Here is a 22,757-nt window from a genome sequence, read left to right on the forward strand (position 1 = left end):
TCAGACTTGGAGCTTGGCATGCATTCCTTTGTTTTGAAAAGTCATTGGCTTCTCAGGGTCAAACTCTCACTCCTCATGACGCCATTCACAGCCCGCAGCACAGCCCTTCTCCACCCTGAGCCTGTGTCGGATCCAAGATGAGCTCTCTCCCGAACCAGCTCTGCCCGACCAGCTCACGGTCAGCCTCTGCCAGGTTTTCCAGAACCTTCCCCTCCTCTCTTTTCAGTGTCTGCAGCTTCCTCTGCCCCTCCCTGTGCAGGATACCGCTCCACTGACAAACTCTGCCTGGATACATGGCCTCCCGTTCTGTATCTACTTCCTCCAGAGAGCTCTCTCTTCTGCGATGTCTGCTTCCCCAGTTCTCAGCTTCATGCTGGTCCTTCCTCAGCCTCTCCAGAACCACCTGGAGCTTCTCCTGGTATTCCTGGGCAACCCCTCCAAGAGGAATGTGTGCTCCTGAGCCCACTCACGAAGCCAGCAGATGACCTGTCCATCCTCCTTACAGAAGGAATGGAGTTTCTCTCTATGCTGTGCACAAAAATTTAACTTCGGCTGCTTCCCTGGGCCCACTGCCACTTCCCTGCGTCTTTCTCCTGTGTTGGCCAGTTGCCAATAAGCCCAGAGGTTCCCAGGCTGGTCGCTGGTTCAGCATGCAGGACAGCTGCTTTCCCCTTGGTGGTTGATCTCTGATTGCTCGCTGTCCTCCTGTGACGCAGGCTTGGCAAGAAGCTGTGGCCACAGCCTAGGCTCAGGGGTTCTGTCAAGAAGTCCAGGCAGATGAGGCAGGTCACCTCCTCCCTACGTCCGCCAGGATTTCTGAAGCCACAGCAGCTGCTCCCCTGCTCTTATCTGTCCTCTTGCTCATAAACTCCCCAGCACACACAGTTTTTTGCATCCCGAATTCTCTCATCTCTGTTTCCCAAAAAAGGCAAGGATAGAGGCAGGTATCACAAATCTCTTTGAACTTCTGGCTTACTAGAAGCAGTTAGATTTCCATATGTGCTTCTGCATTCAAGCTGTTATAAAATAGCCTTTGGAAAACCCTACGGTACCCTCATCAGAGAACAAAAGTGAAGATATTAATCTTATTGCAAAAATAGTTCTGACCTCACACCCCTTTTTGAGAGACACCATCCTAGACAAGGCCACTAGCCTTGGCCAGACCTGTGTGATTGCACTGTCCCATCCCACCTCAGCCTAGCTCATTTTCTAGCTAGAGCCAAAGGGATTGCCTTCAGACACGAATCTGATCATATCATTTGCATTAAAATTCTCTAAGGACATCGCAGCGGTCCCAGGTTCAAGGTCAAAATGCTCAAAGTGGTCTGCAAAACACTGAAACATCTCTCCCTTGTCTACCTCCTCTCCCGCTTGATTTCTGGGCCCCGGCCACACCACCTTCTGTTCCCCATCGAGTTCCTTCCCATCTGCACCAGACGGGATTCTCCACATATGAAGAAACAACGGGAACTTGATTTATTTTAAGGAATCCACACACACGCAAATCTGGGGTCTGGCAAGTGTGATTCTGCAGGGCAGGTTGCAGGCTGGAAACACAGCAGGAGCTGATGTTGCAATCTCGAGGAAGAATTTCTCCTTTCCTCCAAAAACTCAGTTTTTGCCCTTAAGGCCTTCACTGATTGAATGAGGTTCACCCGCATTATCGAGGATAATCTCTTTTTACTTAGAGTCTACTGATTATAGATGCTAATCACATCTACAACATCTATACCAGTGTTTGACCAAACAACTGGGCACCATAGCCTAGGCAAGTAGACATAAAACTAATCACCACACCATCTCAGGGGCTCTGCACGTGCCATGCCTTCTTTTTCTGAGGCAACACTTACCCATCTTTCAGATTGCAACTCAGATACTACTGCCCCAGAGAAGACATTCTAGAAACCACCTCTGCCATACATTCTCGTGCCTCCGATTCCCTGCATCACGGACGTCATTACTTCATTGCTGTCCTCCCCCACTGACGTGTAACCTGCATGGCTCTTTTATTCATCACTGCCTAGAGCCTGGGATATGGTCAGGTCCCAAGGTGAAGTTTGTTGAACGAATGAACCAGATCCTTGTTATTTAAAATAAGCCCGGGGGCGGGCCACAGTGGTTCAGTGGCAGAAGTCTCACCTACCACGCTGGAGACCCAGGATCAACTCCCGGGGCCTGCCCATGCAACAATAAATAAATAAACAGGCTCGGGACCAGCAAAATCAACCTGGCCTGGCAGTTTGCTAGAAATGCAGGATTTCAGTCCTTGCCCCAGGATCCCTGCATCAGGCTTTGCATTTTAACCACACCCCCAGGTGATCTGCGTGCACGTGACTGTTTTAGAAGCTCAGGCCTGGAAACTGCATCAAGGTCTCATCAGGTAAACGTCCTTCCAGCCTCAGTGAATGGCCACATCCCCCTTTTCCAGCTGCGTCGCCCCCCACTCCCACGCCTGCCCACCAGATCACACTATGGGCTGTAAGCTTTAATTAAGATTAATTCCACCACATGTGGACTGAGCACTTTGGTGGGCAGAAGGGTCCCCAAAGATACCCATGAAACCTGCAAATATGTGACGCTACATGACAAAAGGGAGTTTGCAGATGTTATTAAGGTTACAGAGCTTAAAATAGGTGTATCCTGGATTATCTGGCTGAACCCTAACTAATCACATAAGCCCTTAAGAGTAGAGAACCTTCTCCAGCTCGAGGCAGAAGAGATGCTACAGAAGGAGAAATAAGCTGGCCAGGAAATGGGGACCTCAGTTCTAAAACCAAATGGAACTGAATTCTGCCACCAGCCTGAATGAACTTGGAGGTGGATTTATCCCCACAGCCCCCAGAATGGAGTACCAACACTCTGCTTCCAATCCTGTGTGTCGGGGCTGAGGAAGCAGCCAGCCCACCTGGATTTCAGACCTACAGAAATGCAAGATACCAAACTTGGGTCGTTTGAAGCCACGATGTCATTTGTTACAGCAACAAGAGGAGACTAATACAAACACCACCATGCCTGACTTTCATACAGTCCCAATGTTACTGGACAAACGCCCTGGACTCTTTTGCCCGAAGTGCTCAATAACCAATTCCTGAGATACCAGGTTTCAAAGAGAGAAAGAGTTACTTACTAGGCACACAGTAGAGAGCAGATGGCCTAAAGGCCCAAAATCCGTCTCCCTGAATTGCAGTAATTCTGATAGTTTTATTAGAGAAAAGATGGGCGTGGTTTAGGATAACGGCTAATGGGCACAGAGGCCCCAGACGATGCAGTTACAGGGGATTTGATTAATGAGCCTGCACAGATTGATTACATGCTTAGTCACAAAATGTATATAAGAAAATGGCGGAATGAGGTCTAGGTGACTTAGAGGCTAAATTCTAAGCTACTGCCCATGTCAGGTGGCCCCACTTAGGTTCCATTCAGTCTCGGTTATCACAATTTCTTTGGACTTGGGGTGGGTTAGTTCTGGGCTGACCCAAGACCCTTCATTAATAAATATTACGAGACTCTAAAGTTGAAAAACTGGATAACTGGGTACAAACGAAGGTTAGTCGCAAGGTTTTTACAATCACAGGGGCAGAAGAGAAGGGCTGTACAATCATTATCAGAGATCAAGGCAGCTGGGTTACAGTTTAGAGATTTCAGGACTTTCCCTCTGTCTACTCCAATACACCAGAAGGCAAAAAGGAGTCAAGCTCTTATCAGCTTTTATCACAGTGTATGCAACGACGCATGTTAACTGTGCAATTATTTCCCGCATTCGGACCAAGTGACTCATGACCCAGAAATAGCTAAAGCCCATTTCACATTTACAGAAAAGGAAGTCGGGAATATTCAGCTCAGTTGAGGCAGCAGCTAGGCAAACTTACCAAGCCTCTCAGGCAGACTCTGCATCCTCTAAGCCTGGGGCCTCCCCACAGCCCCAACCACTGCTTTCTCTTCCTCTGTTCCTTCCAAGGCTCATGCCCACCCCCAAGCCCCATAGGGGCAGTCTGCTTCTCTCAAGAGTCCTCTCAAGCACTCTTCATCCGGAGGTGAGTGCAGCACTTCCCAGCACTTCAAAGCCTTTTACCGTCTCACTCAGAATAAAGAATGCCAAGCACTGCCACAGCTGCCACCACCTACACCCTGCCTGCAGAGTGTCACACAGACGCTTTCACCTCCATTTCATGGACCAGGGCAAGGATCAGGAAATCAGGGGTGATTTTCTAAATATGTAACCACCCATATGGCACGGGCGCTGACCACTAGAGCTAACACCAAATGAATGCAAATGAAACAAAGATCAGTTAACTCTGCAGGAAACCCTCCGAAGTAGCAAAGGTTTAAGCATGACAGCACATGGTGTGGATTACTGACTCAGGGAGTTCAGGAAGAGGAAACTTCTGTGAAAGAGAGGCTCAGCTGTGGCAGAATTTAGGGTGCAGGTGGGGAAGGCATGGCAGAGGAGATGGGACCCAGTGGGGTGTGTTGGACAGGGGGCAGACTAGCAGGCTGACGAGGGATGCAGCGTTGATGGACAACAGCAAGCAGGATAGGGTCATATCACAGAGGGTCTTAAATGCCAGATAAAGGAGTGTAGCCATAAGAATCTTGGAGAAACAGGTGACTGAAGGAAGCCCTAAGGAGAAAATAACTGGGCTCCACTCTCTGTACTCCTGCCTCACACAGATGAAGGCAGATGTGAGAGTGAGGCCAACTCAGCTGGGGCTAAGGTCCCCTTGCAGAGGGTGCAGGGACTTTTGTAGAAAAGTCCAAACGCTAATGGTTCATCATAGGGACAGGACAAGGGAGGGAAGAATGAGGCACTTATCTCAGGCACAAAATTTAAGGGGGGGGCAAAATACTTAGGAATCAAGATCATTAATATTTGTATGCACGATTTTAAAAGTCAAACATTAATGCAAAAAAAAAATCCACCATGAACAAAATTATCAAGTTTTTAAGTAAAAATAGAACTTGACCCTGCATGTGCATAATTCGGCCTTACTCCACCCACCCTAATCCCAGCCCGGGATGGGCTACCCGTCGCCGAGCTTCCCGACAAGCCTCCATACCTTCCTTGGCTGTGGGTGCAGCAACCCCAAGTCTCCAACAAGAGACAAGGAGGTGGCGTTCTCCACTTCCTCACTTCCAGGGGACAAAGCACGCCTTCTCAGGCATCAGAGAGCATTCAGGCCAGACTTCTCAGCCCCACAGCAAGGGGGGCGGCCAGGGTGGCTGAGCAGGGGGTCCTTCCATTAGCAGCGGAACTAAAAAGAGCTCCGAGTCCACATTTCAACTGCTTCTGTGGCTCAGCCTCTTTGATGCAGATTTATATCCCTCCTGCATTTAGTAGCAGCATTTGTAGACTTCTACAAACACTCTAGTCACTCATCTCTACCTTCAACCAGCCACCCTTCCATCCAATCACCCATCTTCCCATCCAGCCATAAAGCCACTTTTCCATCTATCCAGCCATCCCTCCTTCAATCCAGCCCTCTCTCGCCCATACCTCGCTTACGTGTGTGTATATGGATCCGTTCAGACAGCCATCCACCCAACCCCTTAACCAACACCTCACCTACCTGACATCAGCCTGCAGGCTTGGGTAGAGCTCCTCCATGCACCAGCCTACGTCGCCAAGATTCAACTCCCTTCATCTGGAAAGTGGATGTGGATACAGAACTGTTGTGAGCGTGAAACAAGAAAAACTCACACAAATGGTAGTGTTTCTATTACACTGTTATGGCAATTATGATTATTATGAGGTGCTAGGGGTAGAGGACGGAAAGGAATCTGGTGAGGGGCCCACCTTGTCCAGGTGAGCTGGATAACCAGTTAAACCAACAGTTAACACTGGGAGGGGCCAAAAGAGGTCCACTGGGATGGGATTGAGGAAAGCAGATGTGGCCTAAAGGAAAAGAACAGGTGGAGGACGGGGCAGTGACAACCCTGGGACGGGCCATGCCCCTCAGGAGTTCCCGGCCGGGAGGGACTGGGTGCCGGGCCCCTGCTGATGCCTCGGGGATTTCGGAAGCTGGAAGGTTAGCACGATACATAGGCTTGTGGACTCCCCTTCCTTCATCCTCTCCAGAACTCTGGGCCCGGCGGGTCAGGGGTTCGTATCTCAGGTCTTACTTAGGCAAGTGACTTGGGTGCCCCAGTCATCTCACCTACACAAGGAGGATGGTGGGACTTACACAGTTTCCCCCCATGAGGCACCTGCCACAGGAGGCCAGGACTCCTTCCCAGGGAGAATGGGGTCTTCTCTCCTCTTTCAACCTTCCAGACCCTAGAAGCACAAAAGGGTGCCACGGGCTGCGCCCAGCCCTCTGTCATCAATGACACCATCATGCTGGGCATTTCACCCAGGGCATTCATTTTCCACTGGGTACACGCACCCAACAAATCACCACAAACTCAGAGGCTGAGAGCAGCACAGCTCCACAGGTCAGAAGCCAGGTGGGTCTGGTGGGTGCCTCACAAGGTCCCACGGGCTCAATGACATCAAGGTGCCGTCGGGCGGTCAGGGCTGCGTCCCTGGCTGCAGGCTCTGAGGGTGGACCTGCGTCCAAGCTCACCCAGGTTGGTGGCAGCATCCAGGCCCAGGCGGACGTGGAACGGAGGTCCCCGTGTCCCTGCTGGTGGATGGCAGGGCTCAGTCTCAGTTTCCGGAAGCCACCCGGTTCCTTGGCTCAGGACCCCCTTCAAAGCCTGTGGCGGCAGGCAGGGTCCTTCTCAGGACTCTCTCTCATCCCTTCCCTCCCACCTCTCCTCTGAGTTCCTCTTCCGCCATCTTTCTCTTCTGCTCTTCAGACCCCCTGGGCTAATCCAGGATAAACCTAGCAGGAAGCCTCCTGATTCAGACCTTAATCCCATCTGCAAACGCCTTTCACAGCAGTCCCTAGGCAGTGTCTGCTTGCATGGCTGGGCAGGGGGACCTTTTAACTCTGCCCGTCACACCTGGGCACAGCGCCTGTCCGCCAGCTCACCTCTGCAGGGATGCACGGGTCTGGGAGGAGGGCGCTCACAGAAGTGACGCAGCTGGAGCCACGGGGGAAGCCGAACCCGCCGTGAAAGTGGGTGCAGGTAGGGAAGGGCAGGTCGCTGGGACTGAGCTCCCGAGAAACCCACCTTTGGGGTAGGTCACCATCACAGGGTCACGTCCCGGCCCAGGAGGTTTAGTTCTAACTCTATTTGAACTGGGTGGTTGTCTTCCACAGCCCTGTAAGGCGGAGATACGGACCCCACTTTACAGGTGAGGAAGCGGAGGCCCAGAGGAGGTAAGCCACTTGTCCAGGTCACACGGTGGATCTGTGCCAGGACCCAGACCAGACCCTGGTCTCCTAGTGACCAGGTCACTGCCCTCCCCACCTCCCGGCCCCGGGGGCCTGAGGTCTAATATGCAGGCCCTCAGGGACCACCACTCCCCGCTGTTCCAGGGTGAGCAGAGGGGCCTGGTGGAGCACACACAGGTGGGACCCCTGAACAAAGGAAGACGCCCGTATCCCGAAGCCCGAGGTTTACTTTCTAGGATTTCCGAGATTTACCATGCAGGGTCTTTTCTGAGGTATTAGTCTCAGAGCACAGAAGAGAGGGTCATACCCAGAGAGACATCCAGACAGGAGCAGATTCATAAACCCACAAAGACCCGCTCCATCTGGAAATACACCGCCTGCGGGAGCCGGCAGCCCGTTCCTGCGCAGATCCAATGACCCGGCCACTAGGAAAGCGTAAGAGGGCGCCCAGGGGTGCCGTCCTGCAGGTTCTGGAGCCCATCTCAGACCGCCTAAGGCCCAGCAGACTCCGTTCCCCTTCTCAGGCAGAGTCTTGACTGCGAACCTTGGGGGGTGGGAAGAGCAGGGTCCCAGAAAAGCTGTCGGAGAGATCAGGGTTCTGAAGTGAAACCCCCGGACCGGCCGCGTCCACACGAAAATGTTCGGAACCTCAGTAGGGCAGAAGGAGCGCTGCGACCGGTCAAACCTCGGTTCTGACTCCCTGTGCGCCCTCAGCAGGGAAGTGGCCGCCAACCCCTGGGGCCCCGGTGTCCCCATCTGTAAAATGGGCACCCAGCCACACGCCGCCTCGTACGTGAAGAACCTGCCCCACGGGTCGCTCTGTCCTTCCCGCCCACTGCCATCTCAGCGCCTCCTTCTCCCTTTGCAATGTCCACCGTTTCGGTCACTGTCTCACGCCCAGGCCTTACATATAGACTTCCTCCTTCGTTCTGATTCGTAAACTAGAGAAAATGGCCCTGCAACCGCCCGTGCAACTTTCCCAGCAGAACCCAAAACCCCTCCCGCAGATGCGTCTCGTTCCTGCAGCGGCCAAGGTCACCCGAGGCCGAAGGGACGGCCAGGGCGCGGAAGGGGTGCGGGCGCCGAGGGCGGGAGGGGCCGGCGAGAAGGGGAAAGGGGAAGGAGGAGGCTGAGGCCGAGGAGGGTCGGAGAGAGCCGGGATGCCCCGCCCCGGCCCGCCCCGCCCCGCCGTCGCGCCTCCGCTCCGACCGCCGCGCCCGCAGCCTCCTGCCCCTGCCCGGTGCGCGCAGCCCGTCGCCGCCGCCGTCGCCGCCGCTGCCATGTGGCTCGTCCTGGCACTGCTCGGCGCCGGGGCTTGGCTCCCGGGACCCTCCGCCTGCGGCGCCGCCGCCCTGTCCGCGAGCTCCTTAGGTACGGGGGCGACGGAACTCGGGCTTCCCGGGCGGCGCGGATGGCACGGGGTCTCGCAGACTTGAGAGAACTTGGGGAGGAAGGGGCCCCGCGCTCGGGAGGGGCGGGCCAGGGCGTTTCCAGGTTCAGGGGTTGCGCGTCCTGGACCCGGGAGGGGTGCACTGCCCAGCCTGGGGAAGGCAGGGTTCCTCCACGCCGGAGACTGGGGGACGAGGGTCTGGCAGGACCAGGGCTGGAGGTGGGCTGGGTGGCGCGGGGCTCACTTGCCCAGGTGGCTCTAGAGGTTAGAATACCAAAGAAGTCTGCACCCCTTTCTGCTGCCTTCTGCATCCCCAATTTGAGACGTTGGGGCCTCATCTGCCCCCGCAGAGGCAAGCAGGGACTTTCCAGCTTTTTTATTTCTCAGCAGCTTACCAGGAATTTGTCACAGAAGGGTTCCCCATAGGTGCCTTGAGAATCCATCTGTAGGATAAGTCAGACAGGTTGCTTGGAGGAGTAACTCCTCCTGTTGGCTAGGAAGGCACTTAGACCAGCAGCAGTTTAAGGACCCATGGTGTAAGGTCAACCCCAGGATTCCACCTTCCAGGCCAAGTCAGCTGTGACTGGTCCAGCTTTATACTACTCTTGCAACCTTCTCTGCTGCCCTGCTCCCCACTTTTCTCCAGTTTGAAGTTGAAGGTCTCCCCTACCTTCCTCCTTCATTGCTACCCCCAGCCTCAGCCCATCACCCACAAGCTCTGAGCTCAGAAAGCCCACCCGGCCCCCTCACCCTGGGGATGGAGAAGTGCAGCTGAGGACCCCTCTGGGGTAGGGGCTGATGGCAAAAGCAATGGGTTCTCTGCTGGATGCACACAACAGCCCATCTATATGACACTGCAGTTTCAAAGAGAGTTTATTGCTACACGCAAAGCAGGAGATCAGATGGCTTATCAGCCCCAGAATCTGTCTCCCTGAGTTAAGGAGTTCAGGGTCTTAATGGATTCAAACAAGGGGGAATGGAGATGTTCCCATTGTAAGTAGAAGTACAGGCAGGGCTGAGCTGGGCTGCAGTAACCATCACAATAGTGAGTATACACAAGGGCGAGACCAGGCTAGAATAATCATTGCATGGTTCCTATGCGCAAGGGTGAGATCAGCTGAGTTTCAGTAATTTTATGTATTAACTTCTACCTATTCTACAATATAGAAAGAAAAACATCTATATAATGATTCGATAATCGTAATCATTTGTTAGTTCTTAACTTCTCGGGTACCATTCCCCCCTTTGTTTATTCCTCTGTCTTGAGGGGTGTCTGGGCAACGACTGTTCTAACTTCATGCTGATAAGGGACATCGGCATTCTAGGGTAGAGGAATGAAACCAGTTGTCATTCTTAGACTGATACCTCTGACTTTCACAGAGGCTTTACATTTCTGAAAAAGAAAGTTAATAAGTAAACTGAAAATAATAGATGTAAATAAAAGGAGTAAAAGGAGGAGATTTATAGCTGTGTTACACTGGGAAAATAACTTTTTTACATATTTTAGATAGAACCTCGGATATTCTTTAGGGTTTTCAGGAATAGTGTCAGCGATATCTGGCTAAGACCTGCCTAAGAGTAACCTTCAGAATGATCTCACGGCTCTACTTGAAATCTCTTAGCCACTGAACCTTTATTTCCTTTCCCCTTTTAGATCACAAATCTATTGCTGATACCGCAGTGCCAGGGAGGTTACCCCTGGAAGTCATGCCTCATTTATATCCCTAACTGGAGTCTGATCTTTTTCAGCTTCTTTAACAGTTGCTGTATGGAGTAATGTTGCTCATTTAGTACTTTTAAAGTTGGAAAACTCTTGAGTCTGAGTCTCAGGTGTCACACACACCCCGGCATTCCAGGGAAATACACAAAAATCAGAGCATTCAGAATTTAGAAGTTAACAGTTAAGGCTAAGGAATAAATGTGACTTTGGTAAGAGCTTAATACTATAGGCCTTAATTTTTATAAACATTTCTTTAAAAATCCTACAAAACATGATTTTTTAATTGGTTTATCAAGAAAATAATTTAATTTCATTAAACACAGACTTACATTTTTCATCACCTTAAAGATCTAATAGATATAATGCTAGCTTATTTTATCAGTAAGCGTGTATAAATTTAGGGAGAACCCAAGTAGAATAAAATTGTATTTGTTTGGTTCAAAAGTCTTCATAAAAACAGGAATAGGACTAGACTTTGTCAGTGCATTTTTGCAGCTGTGTTGGCCTTTTTGTATTGGAAGTTTAAAAAAAAACTCTTTGTTTCATAATATCCTAAAATTATAAAAACCTCAAAAGCATCTAATTCTGGAAGATATACAGTTGTTTAATGTGTCCCAAGCCTAAATCCAGGAAAACTTTTCCATAGGTCTCAAGGACATTTTCTTTTACTTAACTGAAATTTGGCAGTCGGATCTTATTCAGTTACCCCATCCCAAGGCTATTTTTTAACTGCAAATTTTATTGAAATATATTCACAAAGACCATATAATCCATCCAACGTATACAATCACTGTCTCTCAGTGTCATCACCTAGTTGCATTATTATCATCAGAAGCAACTTTAGAACATTTTTCTTGCTCCAAAAAGAAAAATAACAAATAGACATTTTTTAAAAAGAGAACTCAAAAAGTCTCATCCCTTTCATCCCCCCCCCACCCCCATTATTGACCCCTAGTATTGGTGTGGGTACATTTGTTACTGTTGATGAAAAATATGAAGATATTGGTGTTAACTATAGTCCATGATTTGCAGTAGGTACTTTTTCCCCCATGCTACTTCATTATTGACTCTTTGCACTGAGGCAGTACGTTTGTACCACTTCATGAAAGAATTATATTTGTAGTGTTCGTCATAAACTTCACCCACCACAATGTTTGCTGTGTTCTACAATCCTATATTTTAACCTCTAGCTTTCCTTCTGGTGACATGCATGACTCTAAACAACCCCTTTCAACCATATTCACCTACAATTCAACACTTATAAGCCCAATAACAAGCTATGATCATCTCTATCCATTAAGCCCAATAACAAGCTATGATCATCTCTATCCATTTCCTAACGTTTAAGTTCAACCTCATTAAATAATCTGTACATATTAGGCAACCGCTCCCCATTCTCTAGCCTCGTTCTATCTCTTGGTAACCTATATTCTGTTTTAAGACTGTGAGTTTACACATTGTAATTAGCTCATATTAGTGAAATCATACAGTATCGATCCTTTTGTGTCTGGCTTATTTCACTCAGCGTTATGTCCTCAAAGCTCATCCACGTTGTCACGTGTTCAGGACTTCATTCCTTTTGACTGCCGAGTAATATTCCATTGTGCGTATATGCTGCATTTTGTTTATCTGTTCCCTGGGTGATGGGCACTTGGATTGTTTCCCTCTTTTGGCGACTGTGACTGTTGCTGCTATGAAACACTGGTGTGCAATTGCCGAGTCATGAGGCAACTCTATCCTTAGCTTCCTGAGGAACCGCCAAGCCATCCTGCACAGCAGCTGCACTATTTCACATCCCCACCAGCCATGAACAAGTGTTCCCATTTCTCCACATCCTCTCCCACACCTGTAGTTTTTTGTTTGTTTAATAGCGGCCATTCTAATAGGTATAAGATGATATCTCATTGTGGTTTGGATTTGCATTTCCCTAATACTAGTGAAGTTGAGCATCTTTTCACGTGCTTTTTAGCCATTTCCTCTTTGGAGAAATATTTATTCATGTTTTTTGCCCATTTTATATTGGGTGGTTTGCCTTCTTTATTGTTGAGTTGTGGAATTTCTTTATATATTCTAGGTATCAAATATATGATTACCAAATATTTTCTCCCATTGAATCAGTTGCCTTTGCACCCTTTTGACAAAATCTTTTAAGGTACAGAGGTCTTCAGTCTTGAGACGGTCCTGTTTATCTGTTTTTTTGTTTTTTGCTTTTTCCATTGCTTGTGCTTTGGGTATAAGGTCTAAGAAGCTACTTCCAATCACTGGGTCTCGAAGATGTTTCCATATTTTTTTTTCTAGGAGTTTTATCACACTGGCTCCTATATTTAGGTCTTTGATTCACTTTGAGTTAATTTTTGAATAGGGTCCTCTTTCATTCCTTTGGATATGGATATTCAGTTCTCCTAATACTATTTATTGAAGAGACTATTCCGTCTCAGTTTAGACAATTTGTGGGCCTTGTCAAAAATCAGTTGACCATAGATCCAAGGGTCTCTTTTCATTGATCAATAGGTCTATCTTTATGCCAGTACCATGCTGATTTGACCATTGTGGCTTTATAATAAGCTTTAAAGTCAGGAAATGTGAATCTTCCTACTTCATTCTTCTTTTTCAAGATGTTTTTGGCTATTTCAGTCCCCTTTCCCTCCCAAATAAATTTGATAACTACCTTTTCCAATTCTGCAAAGTAGTTAGTTAATATTTTTATTGGTATTGCATTGACTGTCTGGATCAATTTGAGTAGAATTGTCACCTTAATGCCATTTAGGCAGCACTATTTTTATTTTAATAATGATTCATTTATTGTGGTTACCATTGCAGGGAAAAAATTTTAATTGGGGAATTCTTTCAGATCAAACCTGGCCTATTCCACATTTCCTCTGTGCAACCCATAACACTGGGGTTTCAAAGAGAGAATTTATTGCTGCACACAGAACAAAAGATGAGATGGCCTGTTGGCTAGAAAAAATCTGTCTCTTTTTCCAAGGAGTTCAAGATTTTTATTGACTCAAACAAGGGAAGATGGAGTTGTTACCATTACAATATCAAATACAAACAGGGCTGAGACCAGGCTAGAAATACCATCACAATGGTGATAAATAACGTTGACACCAGTCGAGTTTCAGTAATGTCAGGTATTAACTTTTGGCTAGTCTACATTATAGAAAGAAAGAGTATCTATATAATGATTTAGTAATCATAATCATTTGCTATTAATTTTTCAGTTACAATCCCTTTCCCAAGGTCGTCTTCGGCCTCAGGAGTGCCCTCAATGTGTGCTGTTTCTTCCACCAAAAGTCAAGGTTTTTCACACCTTCCTGTTTCTTTTGAAAGCCCTAGAGGCCAGTCAATTACCCTGGACTCCATCTTGCCTCAGACCCTGGTCCTGAGTTGGCGTCTCTTCCTTTGAGCTGTCAACTGAAGTAGAGTCCTTAACCAAGGCTTGGGATCCCCGGAAACCCTGAGCAGGAGGAGTACTGAGGAAATGTGCTTTACCCCCCAGGGAAAATGCCTGTAGCTCTCCTGTGGTTCTGAAACAGGTCTGATCCGGGAACTCCTAAATGCTCTGTAGCAGGGATCTTCTAACTGGGGGCATGGGTCCCTGGGGAACAGAAGACGTTACTGTAAGTGGTGCCCACTGACAGTGGTGGCCGCTCAGCCCTGTTCCAGGTTCGATACTGTTGTCATCACTGGAAAAATTTAGAGACCAGAGGGCCAGCCAGAATAGGTAGTAAAGTTCATTAAAGAGAGAGGGAAAGTACACGTTAAAGAGATTAACTCGGACATGTTCAAGGGAGAAACACGACTGAGTGGAATGGGTTGGCTTGTTTTATAGGAAGGTTTTGTTGGGAACAGGTTTCCATAGTGACATTTGAATAGCATGTGCTGACGTGGTTTGTTCTGTTTCAGAAGGAGATAACAATCAATGCTCTGGGTTCTGAAAAAATTTTGTATTTGTTTTTGGGCAGATATTGAACAATCTTTATGACCCTATGCTTTTTTGTCATTAAGAGTTTGCTTTGGGCCCATGATTTTGCAAACTGTTATGGGTTGTAGTGTTTCAATGGTTTGAGGAAATGTTATGTCCAATGAAGTTTGCAACTGAAGTTTGCAGTTTATGTTCATTGCTTTGGGGGTAGATAAGGAGCCAGGGACGTACAGTTGTCATATTCTACCCTGCTTTACTAACAGTGTTTAAGGGGATCCGTTTTCAGGCTCTTTACTTCCTCTTTGGTAACACTGACCTGCCTGAAGACAGGAAGGAGCACGTCTTCTCCTTCATCTTGAATCTGAACTGAACTTGCCCTGGGGACAACAAACAAAAGGGACAGCATCAGGGGCCATTAGTAACAAATCCTTCAAGTCTGGTGTCTCCAGCTCTTCAACAGAACTGAAATTGAAGGAGGGAGGACCTCCCAGAGGTACCATCTAGTGCATCGTAGGCACAGTTTGGGTGACTGAGCACCATGCAGTTTGGGGCATAAGAAGAAGTACGAGAAATTGAGTGTGTTATTCAAGCAATAGATACTATTTATCCATGAATGCATTAGCTCACGGGAGGAGTGGTAAAACCACAGTCACTTCGTCAAGAGATGCATTTCCAATACAGTTTTAGTTTTTATGTTTAATGATTACTTTTTAAGTTTAATAATTACCTTTCACAATATGTAATTATTTTTAATGTTTTGAGTAATTGATTACATGGGGTCTTGGAGTTACCCCCAAAAAAACATATGCTTAATCTTAACCAGTCCCGTGGGTGGGAACCCATTATTCATAGGCTCTTTGGATGAGGCTGCTTTAGTGAAGGTGTACAATGGGTCTTAATCCTATTACTGGGAGCCTTATAGAGAAGGGCCCAGAGAGAAGCTGCAGGGAGCAGCCAGAGGATGGAAGTCAGTGGAACTGAGAAGAAAAAGGAGAAGACACAAGTGCATTGTCATGTGATGGAAAAACCAAGGGACCGCAAAGATTGCCTGCCAGTCAGAAGATACCAATGCTGAGAAGTTGCAAACCTCCTAGCTTCCAACACCATGAACCAGTAACTTCCTGTTGTTAAACCTGCCTATTGCGTGATACTTGTTTTAGCAGATGGAAAACTAGAACAGTTTTTGGTACCAAAAAGTAGAGTGCTCTTATAACCAATACCTAAAAATGTGGGGAAAGCTTTGTAATTGGGCAATGAGTAGAGGCTGAAGGAATTCTGAGGTGCTTGATAGAAAAAGCCTAGATTGTTTTGACAAGAGTCTCGATAGAAATGAGGACATTAAAGGCACCTCTGAAGAGGCCTTAGAAGGAAACGATGAATGTGTCATTGGAAACTGGAAGAAAGGTGATCCTTTTTTTTTTCTTAATGCCTAAAAGGGTGAATTTTATTGTACGTAAATAATACCTCAATAAACCTGACTTAAAAAAATAAAAATAAAACTGTACTTCAAAAGACACAAAATAGATAGCCACATTTTATTCAATTATCTGGGCATTTTAAATCATACACACATACGTAAATCCTGGCTAGGATAAGTATCTTGACATAGGTGTTAGGCCAGAAAACTATTGGATAATTCAACTCTCCACAACATTTGGAAAAAGAGCAAATTAAAATTAAATTAAATTAAAAGATACTTTAGAGAAGTCTCACTAAAAGAGAAAAAACAGTATTTTATCATCAGCTACATGGGATTGTTTCCGTTTCCTAGGCGCTCAAGCAAATACCCTGTGGTGGGTTGGCTTAAGCAATGAGATTTTATTGGCTCATGGGTTTTGAGCCCAGGAGAAGTTCAAGGCAAGTCCTTGCAAGGCGATGCTTCCTTCCCAAAGAAGGGTGTTATGGGCCTGGGTGCCAGGACTCCTCAGTCCTCGGCTCCTCTGGGAAGGTGATCCTGTTTATAACGTGGTAGAGAACTTGGCAAAATTGTGTTCTCTTGTTGGATGGAAGGCAGAACTTGCAAGCTATGAATTTGGATATTTAGCTGGGAAGATTTCCAAGCTAAGTGTGGAAGGTGAAGCCTGGATTTGTCTATGGCTTATAGTAAAATGAAAGGGGAAAGGGATGAGCAGAGAATTACGCTTAAAGCACAAGGAACCAGCAGTTGAGGATTTTGAAAATCCTCAGCCTGTGCAGATAGTGTCCCCTAAGACCAGGGGCAGAGGTGGCTCTAACAGGGACCTCCCGGAGCTTTCGGGACGTGACCCATCAGAGGGTGAGGGTTTAACTGAACAACCTTTGCTAAATAAGCCGTGGCTGAATGTGGATCCAGTCAGCCATTTCACTGGCGGTCAGGATTGGAAGTGCGGTTTTCCAGGAAGGATCTGTGAGAAGTTCTATTGTCTGATGGTTGGGATGCCCTGGAACTGCACACAAAGCCAACAAGGTTTTTGTGAAATCTGTATTAGCAGAAGCAGTGGCAGAAAGGGACAGAGAAGGAATGAATTGAACAAAGAATGACTTCAAGGGCAGAATCACGGGAGCTGGGGTCTGGATAGAAAAGACGTCCTCAGGCCAAAAGAGCGGGCCCACCCACCTGCGTGGAAAGGGCAGGTACACCCTGTGTTTGGGTGGCCCTTGCGCCCCATTGTTGAGAGAGTGTTGCCACCCCCATCTCAGAGTGGATCGGGCCCGGGTCCCTGTGCTAGTGGACGCCTGTCTACCGCTCTGATGCTCAGGTGAAGCCTTCACCCCAGTCTCAGGGGAGAGCATGGCCACAACACAAGCCCTTGGGCAGCGTGTGGTCACTGCTCCATCAGGCCTGGAAGACAAAGTACCAAGGCCAGAGGTGGCCTCGAGAGCTTGAGGTCTAACGGAGCTTGCCCTGTTAGGCTTCAGACTCCTTTGGGACCCGTGGTCCTGTTTTCCTTCCAGCTTCTCCCTGTGTTTATCCATTTCTCTACCACCGTTATATATGGAGGGAAGATAACTTGAATTCTCGGTTTCACAGATCCATTAGACAGAGGGATTTTGCCCAGGCAGGCCATGTCCATAACTGGTTTTAATGGCACCTTGGATTTCGCTTTATTCTAAAGTGATTTAAGGCTTTGGGGATATCATGATGGAATGAATGTATTTTGCATTTGGGAAGAACATGTCTTTTGGGGGTCCAGAGGGTGGACTGTGATGATTTGGAGTTATGAACCCCAGAAAAGCACATCCTTAATCTTAATCCATTCCTAGGAGTGTGAACCCGCTGTAAGTAGGACGTTTTGATGAGGCTACTTGAGTTAAGATGTGGCCCAGCTGAGTCAGGATGGGTTTTAATCCTGTTACTGGAGAGCTTACAGGGAAGCCCACAGAGAGAGAAGCCACATGGACCAGCCAGAGACTGAAAGCCAGCGGCACCCAGAAGAAAAAGGAAAAGATGCTACCATGTGCATTGGCCACGTGACAGAAAAAACAAGGAAACTCCAAGATTACTGGCCGGCCTTAAGACACCTGCCCTGGGAGAAGCAAGACTTCTTGCCTCTGAAACTGTGAGGCAGTACATCTCTGTCGTTAAACAATCCATTGCCTGCTATTTGTTTTAGCAGCTGAGGAACCAAAACAATGTACTGCTAATAATTATATTGATTACCCTATCCAGAATTAATTTTTGGAATATTCAGAAACATTTGGATCACAGGAAGTAAAAATAATTTAAATTTATATTTTTCTTTTTTGTTACAGGAAAGTGTGTTAGGGTGATCAAGCGTGAAAGCCTGCTCCCTTAGAATAAAATTCTGTGGGGAGGGGAAAGAGATAGGGTCCAAGGAAAAAATGTGTAATCTGTTCTGCTCTTGAAGACAGTAAGACAATGCCATGTTATTGGTGGTGGGTATTAAACCATGATGGCATTTATAGTCCATTGGCTAGCTTTAAGAGCATGGAGTGACTGTCTTATGTTTAAATGTCAGTATTTACAATAACCTGGAATACATTAGGAGGCCCTGGAACTGCACACAAAGCCAACAGGATTTTTGTGAAAATCGTATTAACAGAAGCAGTGCCTGAAAGGGGCAGAGAAGGAGTGCATCCTTTGCAGCTATTTGAATTTGAATCTAAAATGAAAACTTTTAGATAACTTAAAATTACCCAAGGAAGTGTATCAAGGATCTTCAAATGGTTGACTGGCCTGTGTTTATTAAAGCCTGTTTTAATGGAACACCAAACACATCTGTTTGTTTCCAGGTTGTGCGTGGCTGCTTTGGCATTAGAGCGGCACGATTAAGGAGTTGAGACAGAAACCAAACAGTCGGCAAAGCCTAAAATATTTACCATCTGTTCCTTTAAGAAAAAGTTTGCTGGGCCCTGGGGTATATAGTTGGGTTTTGTTATTTTTATTAACTACTTATTATTGATATGGAACATCACGCAGAAAAATGCACAAATCCTAAGTGTGCGTTTCACTGGATTTCCACAATCAAGACACACGTAACCGGCACCCAGATGAAGAAATAGAATATTCTCAGCACCCCTGAAGCTTTCTCTGCGCCCCACTAAGGCTAACCACTCTCCTGACTTTTCACACCAAAGATTAGTGTGTATGGCTTTTCAGAATTAATTTGGGGCATGAGAAAAAGTACAGGTTCCTTTTTGCATGTACGTTAGCACCATTTTTGGTGTTCTAAATTTAGCACGGTTACCTACAATGCAAATCAGTTCTAAAGTGCCCTGAACCCAGGAGGCACCCAGAGCTAATCTTTTTTTTTTTTTCTTTTTCCTTTTTTGCAGAGAACTTTCACTTTAGGTCATGGATGTTGCAGGTCAGTGCCAACTTCTCCTTTTTCAAAGTTTTCGTTTTGTAACTTTACTGTTACCAAACCAAACTATACCGGATTTGAGACAGTAAAGAGAATTTTTTTTTGCCACCACACCCCCGCTCTGGGTCTTTCCACACTGGGCATTGGCCAAAGTGAGAAAGCTTCAGTAAAATAACTTCTCCCAGACGGTGTTCCCAGTAACAAATGTGGAAGTTAGCTGGTGGTCCGGCCAGCTTTGGAATTCATTTGCTTATTTTGTATTCAAATCGCATGGTGTGCTGGCTGCAAATTCAGTTGGAGAATGCCAGGTGTGTGTGCTTTTGAGAAGGGGTGATTTTTGCCTTAAACTTGACCCAGCACCTGCTATTGTATGGGGAGGTGGGGCTGTGCCCTTGGCGAGTCTCTTCACCAGGTCCACTCGGACCTTCAGCTTACTTTCAGGCAGCCGCCTGGTCTTCAGCGTGGCCATGGCGCCCTGGAGGCAGGGGGTCTGTAACTTGGTCACTTCCTGCCTTTCACAGCAGAGACCCAGGGCAGTGTCCCGGCCCACCCAGTGGCTCAGGCTTGCCCGAGGGCGACAGTGGACTCTCAACACGTCGGGTCTCTCTGGGAGAGCTGCCTCCTGCTTCCCTTGACTTGCCACTGCTGTGTTTTGTTTTAGCACCGAAAGAAATATACCTCTGAGGAGTACCACCAACGGCAGCAGACGTTTTTGAGTAACTGGAGGAAAATCAGTGCCCACAATGCTGGGAACCACACCTTTAAAAGTACCGTGGTGACACCGGTCCTCCAGTCCTCTCGGGACCTTGAGGGGGGGAGGGTCTCAGTTCTGGAAAGAAATCAGTTAATGATGCACAGTGGTCGGGGTGGGGGGCCCACGAGGGGCTTTTGGGCAGAGGGAGCAGGAGCCCAGACTCTGGAGCTGTGCTTGGCCGACCTCACATCCCGCTCTGCTACTGATCTCCATGTAACGTGAGGCTGTCAATTAGGACAGTGCTGGGACCCCCCCAGGCTAGTACCGCCAGTAGAGAGGACCCTGCTATCCCAGGGTCCAGCCCCGGGGTTCAGCCTGGCCTTTGGGGGGCCCAGGGCGACAGTGGACAGTGGCCCTTCAGCACACGCTCTGCGTTCATGAGCAGCCTCGAGGGGCATCTGCCTTCACTGGGGTACGTTTCCCTAGAAACACACACACATCCGAGGGTATTCACCCGGTCCTGAGAAATGACGGCAGTGCCGCCTAAGTTGGTGCAGGGGTGACAGGCATGAGCCGGAAGGACACCTGGGTTGGAATCTCCTTTCTGTCTCATGCTGGATGTGTGACCTTGAGGTAATTAACCTTCAGAGACATTTGACTCAGCTGTGGAGCTGACAGTGCTCCCTTCTCTGGGTTCTGAGGTAGGAGAGCACGTAGCCAGGTGAGCGGTTCTCTACCTGGGAGTCCGCTGGACCCCTGAGCAAGGTGTCAAAGAAATCCCCCCCAAATCACCAGCACCAGCCACTCTAGAATGTTGCCCAGACACCTGCACAAGTCCCCAGGCCGTTCTGGAGTGGTCGAGGTGACAGCCACCATATTAGTCAGCCCTGACATGGCAGGGCCTTGCTATATTCAGTGGAAATATTTAAAGGGGCCAAGTTGCAGTGGCTACAAAGAGGAGACAGGGGAACAAGAGGTTTCATTGTCTTTCTATGTTTCTTTATGCGTGATGTGCTAAGCACCTCTGGTGGTGATTGTTTTGTTTTCTTCTTTTCCTTCTCTTTTCAGTGGCATTAAACCAATTTTCAGATATGACCTTTGCTGAAATAAAAAAAAAATATCTATGGTCTGAGCCTCAGGTAGGTATTGTGACCAAATCTGAATCTTTTCACGCAAGCCTTTGGAATAAGTTTGTAGCCTGCTCTATTTCCAAGCCAGCTCTACTTCACCTCCGGCTCCCCCAAAATTCCACCCCCAGCAGCAGATTCTTTGGGAGACACAGAGGAGTAGAATTCCATCACAGTTCCCCAGCCCAGGCTCACGGCCACGGCATTGTGGTCCCATAACTCAGATTTGCCAGGTGAAATATAGATGCCCAGTTAAAATTGAATTTCAGATGAACAACAGGTCATTTCTTAGCATGGGTATATCCCAAGGAATGCATGGGATGTACCAACACTAAAAAGTTATAGGGTTGGGAGAGAACTCCCAGGGATGAGTCCAGACCTGGCACCATGGGATCAACAATTCCATCCTGACCAAAAGGGGGAAAAGAAGTATAACTAATAAAGTGTCAGTGGCAGAAAGAGTTCAAATAGAGTCGAGAGGCTACTCTGGAGGTTGCTCTTACAAAAGCTTCAGTTAGACCTTTCTACCTATCATAACCTGCCAACCCCCAACCAGGGCCATTCCAGCCAATCCTAAAGAACACCTAGGGCAATATATAAGATTCCACAAGGGTTCCAGGCACTTTTCCAGAAACCTACAACCTCCAGATGGGTCCCTGGTCCAGATAAGTCCTGAAACCTAGCCCAGCCTCTCCAGAACATCAGCTAGTTCTATCTCCCTATCCCGTTTTAGTGGCAGACCCTTCCAATATGAAAAATTTAGAATTGCCATAGTCCAAATACCCCTAAAGAGAGGTATGGGTAGATCAAAGGTGATGGTGGAATTACACATAGAAGATAGGACTTAACAAATGAATATGAATGCTGCTGAATCATTAAATTGATATCTCTTTTAGTCTCCGGTGTTTTGGAGCAGCTAGAAGTAAAAACCTAAAATTGTGAAATTATAACCCATGTCAAACTCTGAAATATGTTCTACAACTAATTGTGGGGCTGTGCCTTGAAATTTATAGCTTTTTTGTATGTATGTTATTTTTCACAAAAAGGAAGGAAAAAAGTCATTATGATGATAAAAAAATATTTAAGCCCACTAGCCTCTCATGTTTGGAGCTTCAGGAAGGAAAAATCTGAGAGGATCATGCGGTGCCCATGACGAACTCTGGAATCTGTCCTGTAACCACTTGTTGAAGAGTGCTTTGAAAACTCTTGCTTTTTTATGGCTTTGCTTCGTATATATGTTATACTGTGCAAAAAAAAGTTAAAAATAAAAAAAAAAATTGGTGGTTAGCAGGAAATCAGGTATGTCATACGCACTCAATAAGTACAAATTGTTGGAACTTCTGTGTTGTTGACGTCAGAATGACACAGGACAACACAGAAATTTTTTTAAAGAAGTTATAACTTGATGGAAATTTTCTACTGTAACTGGGTGAAATGTATTTTTATTTGCTAAATCTGGCAACACGCTCCCGACTTGGCCAGGCTGGCCCCCAAGGTTGTCCAGCATTTGGGATGAGTGGATGGGGAGGGTGGCTCTGACACAGTCTCTCCCTTTTCCTCGCAGTGATTCCATTTTAATTAAACATTTTTGTCAAGAAGGTGTTTTTTTTCCCTGTAAAAATATATTTGGTCATTTCAGAATTGCTCAGCCACCAAAAGCAACTACCTGCGGGGCAGTGGTCCCTACCCACGCGCTGTGGACTGGCGGAAAAAGGGAAATTTTATCACACCAGTGAAAAATCAGGTATGCACGGCAACCCCTGTCCTTTCTCAGACAGACCCTGTGTTCTCAGGCAGCGCATCTGGAAGGAAA

General features: G+C 47.3%; 1 protein-coding gene and 1 pseudogene across 1 annotated transcript in view; one reads left to right on the forward strand and one right to left on the reverse strand.

Annotated features, from left to right (window-relative positions):
• LOC143655524 (tripartite motif-containing protein 6 pseudogene) lies at positions 1–5,605 on the reverse strand (annotated as a pseudogene).
• Positions 5,606–8,506: 2,901 nt separating this feature from the next.
• Positions 8,507–22,757, forward strand: part of CTSH (cathepsin H) — a 31,458-nt gene continuing 17,207 nt past the window's right edge. The window contains exons 1-5 of the mRNA XM_077128556.1: positions 8,507–8,651; positions 19,095–19,126; positions 19,785–19,890; positions 20,886–20,956; positions 22,584–22,688. Coding sequence (XP_076984671.1) covers positions 8,561–8,651; positions 19,095–19,126; positions 19,785–19,890; positions 20,886–20,956; positions 22,584–22,688 — 405 coding nt within the window. The 5' untranslated portion in view covers positions 8,507–8,560. The remainder of the gene's footprint in view (positions 8,652–19,094; positions 19,127–19,784; positions 19,891–20,885; positions 20,957–22,583; positions 22,689–22,757) is intronic.

The sequence above is a fragment of the Tamandua tetradactyla genome, chromosome 14 (genome assembly GCF_023851605.1).
Source record: "Tamandua tetradactyla isolate mTamTet1 chromosome 14, mTamTet1.pri, whole genome shotgun sequence".
Taxonomy (NCBI): Eukaryota; Metazoa; Chordata; class Mammalia; order Pilosa; family Myrmecophagidae; genus Tamandua; species Tamandua tetradactyla.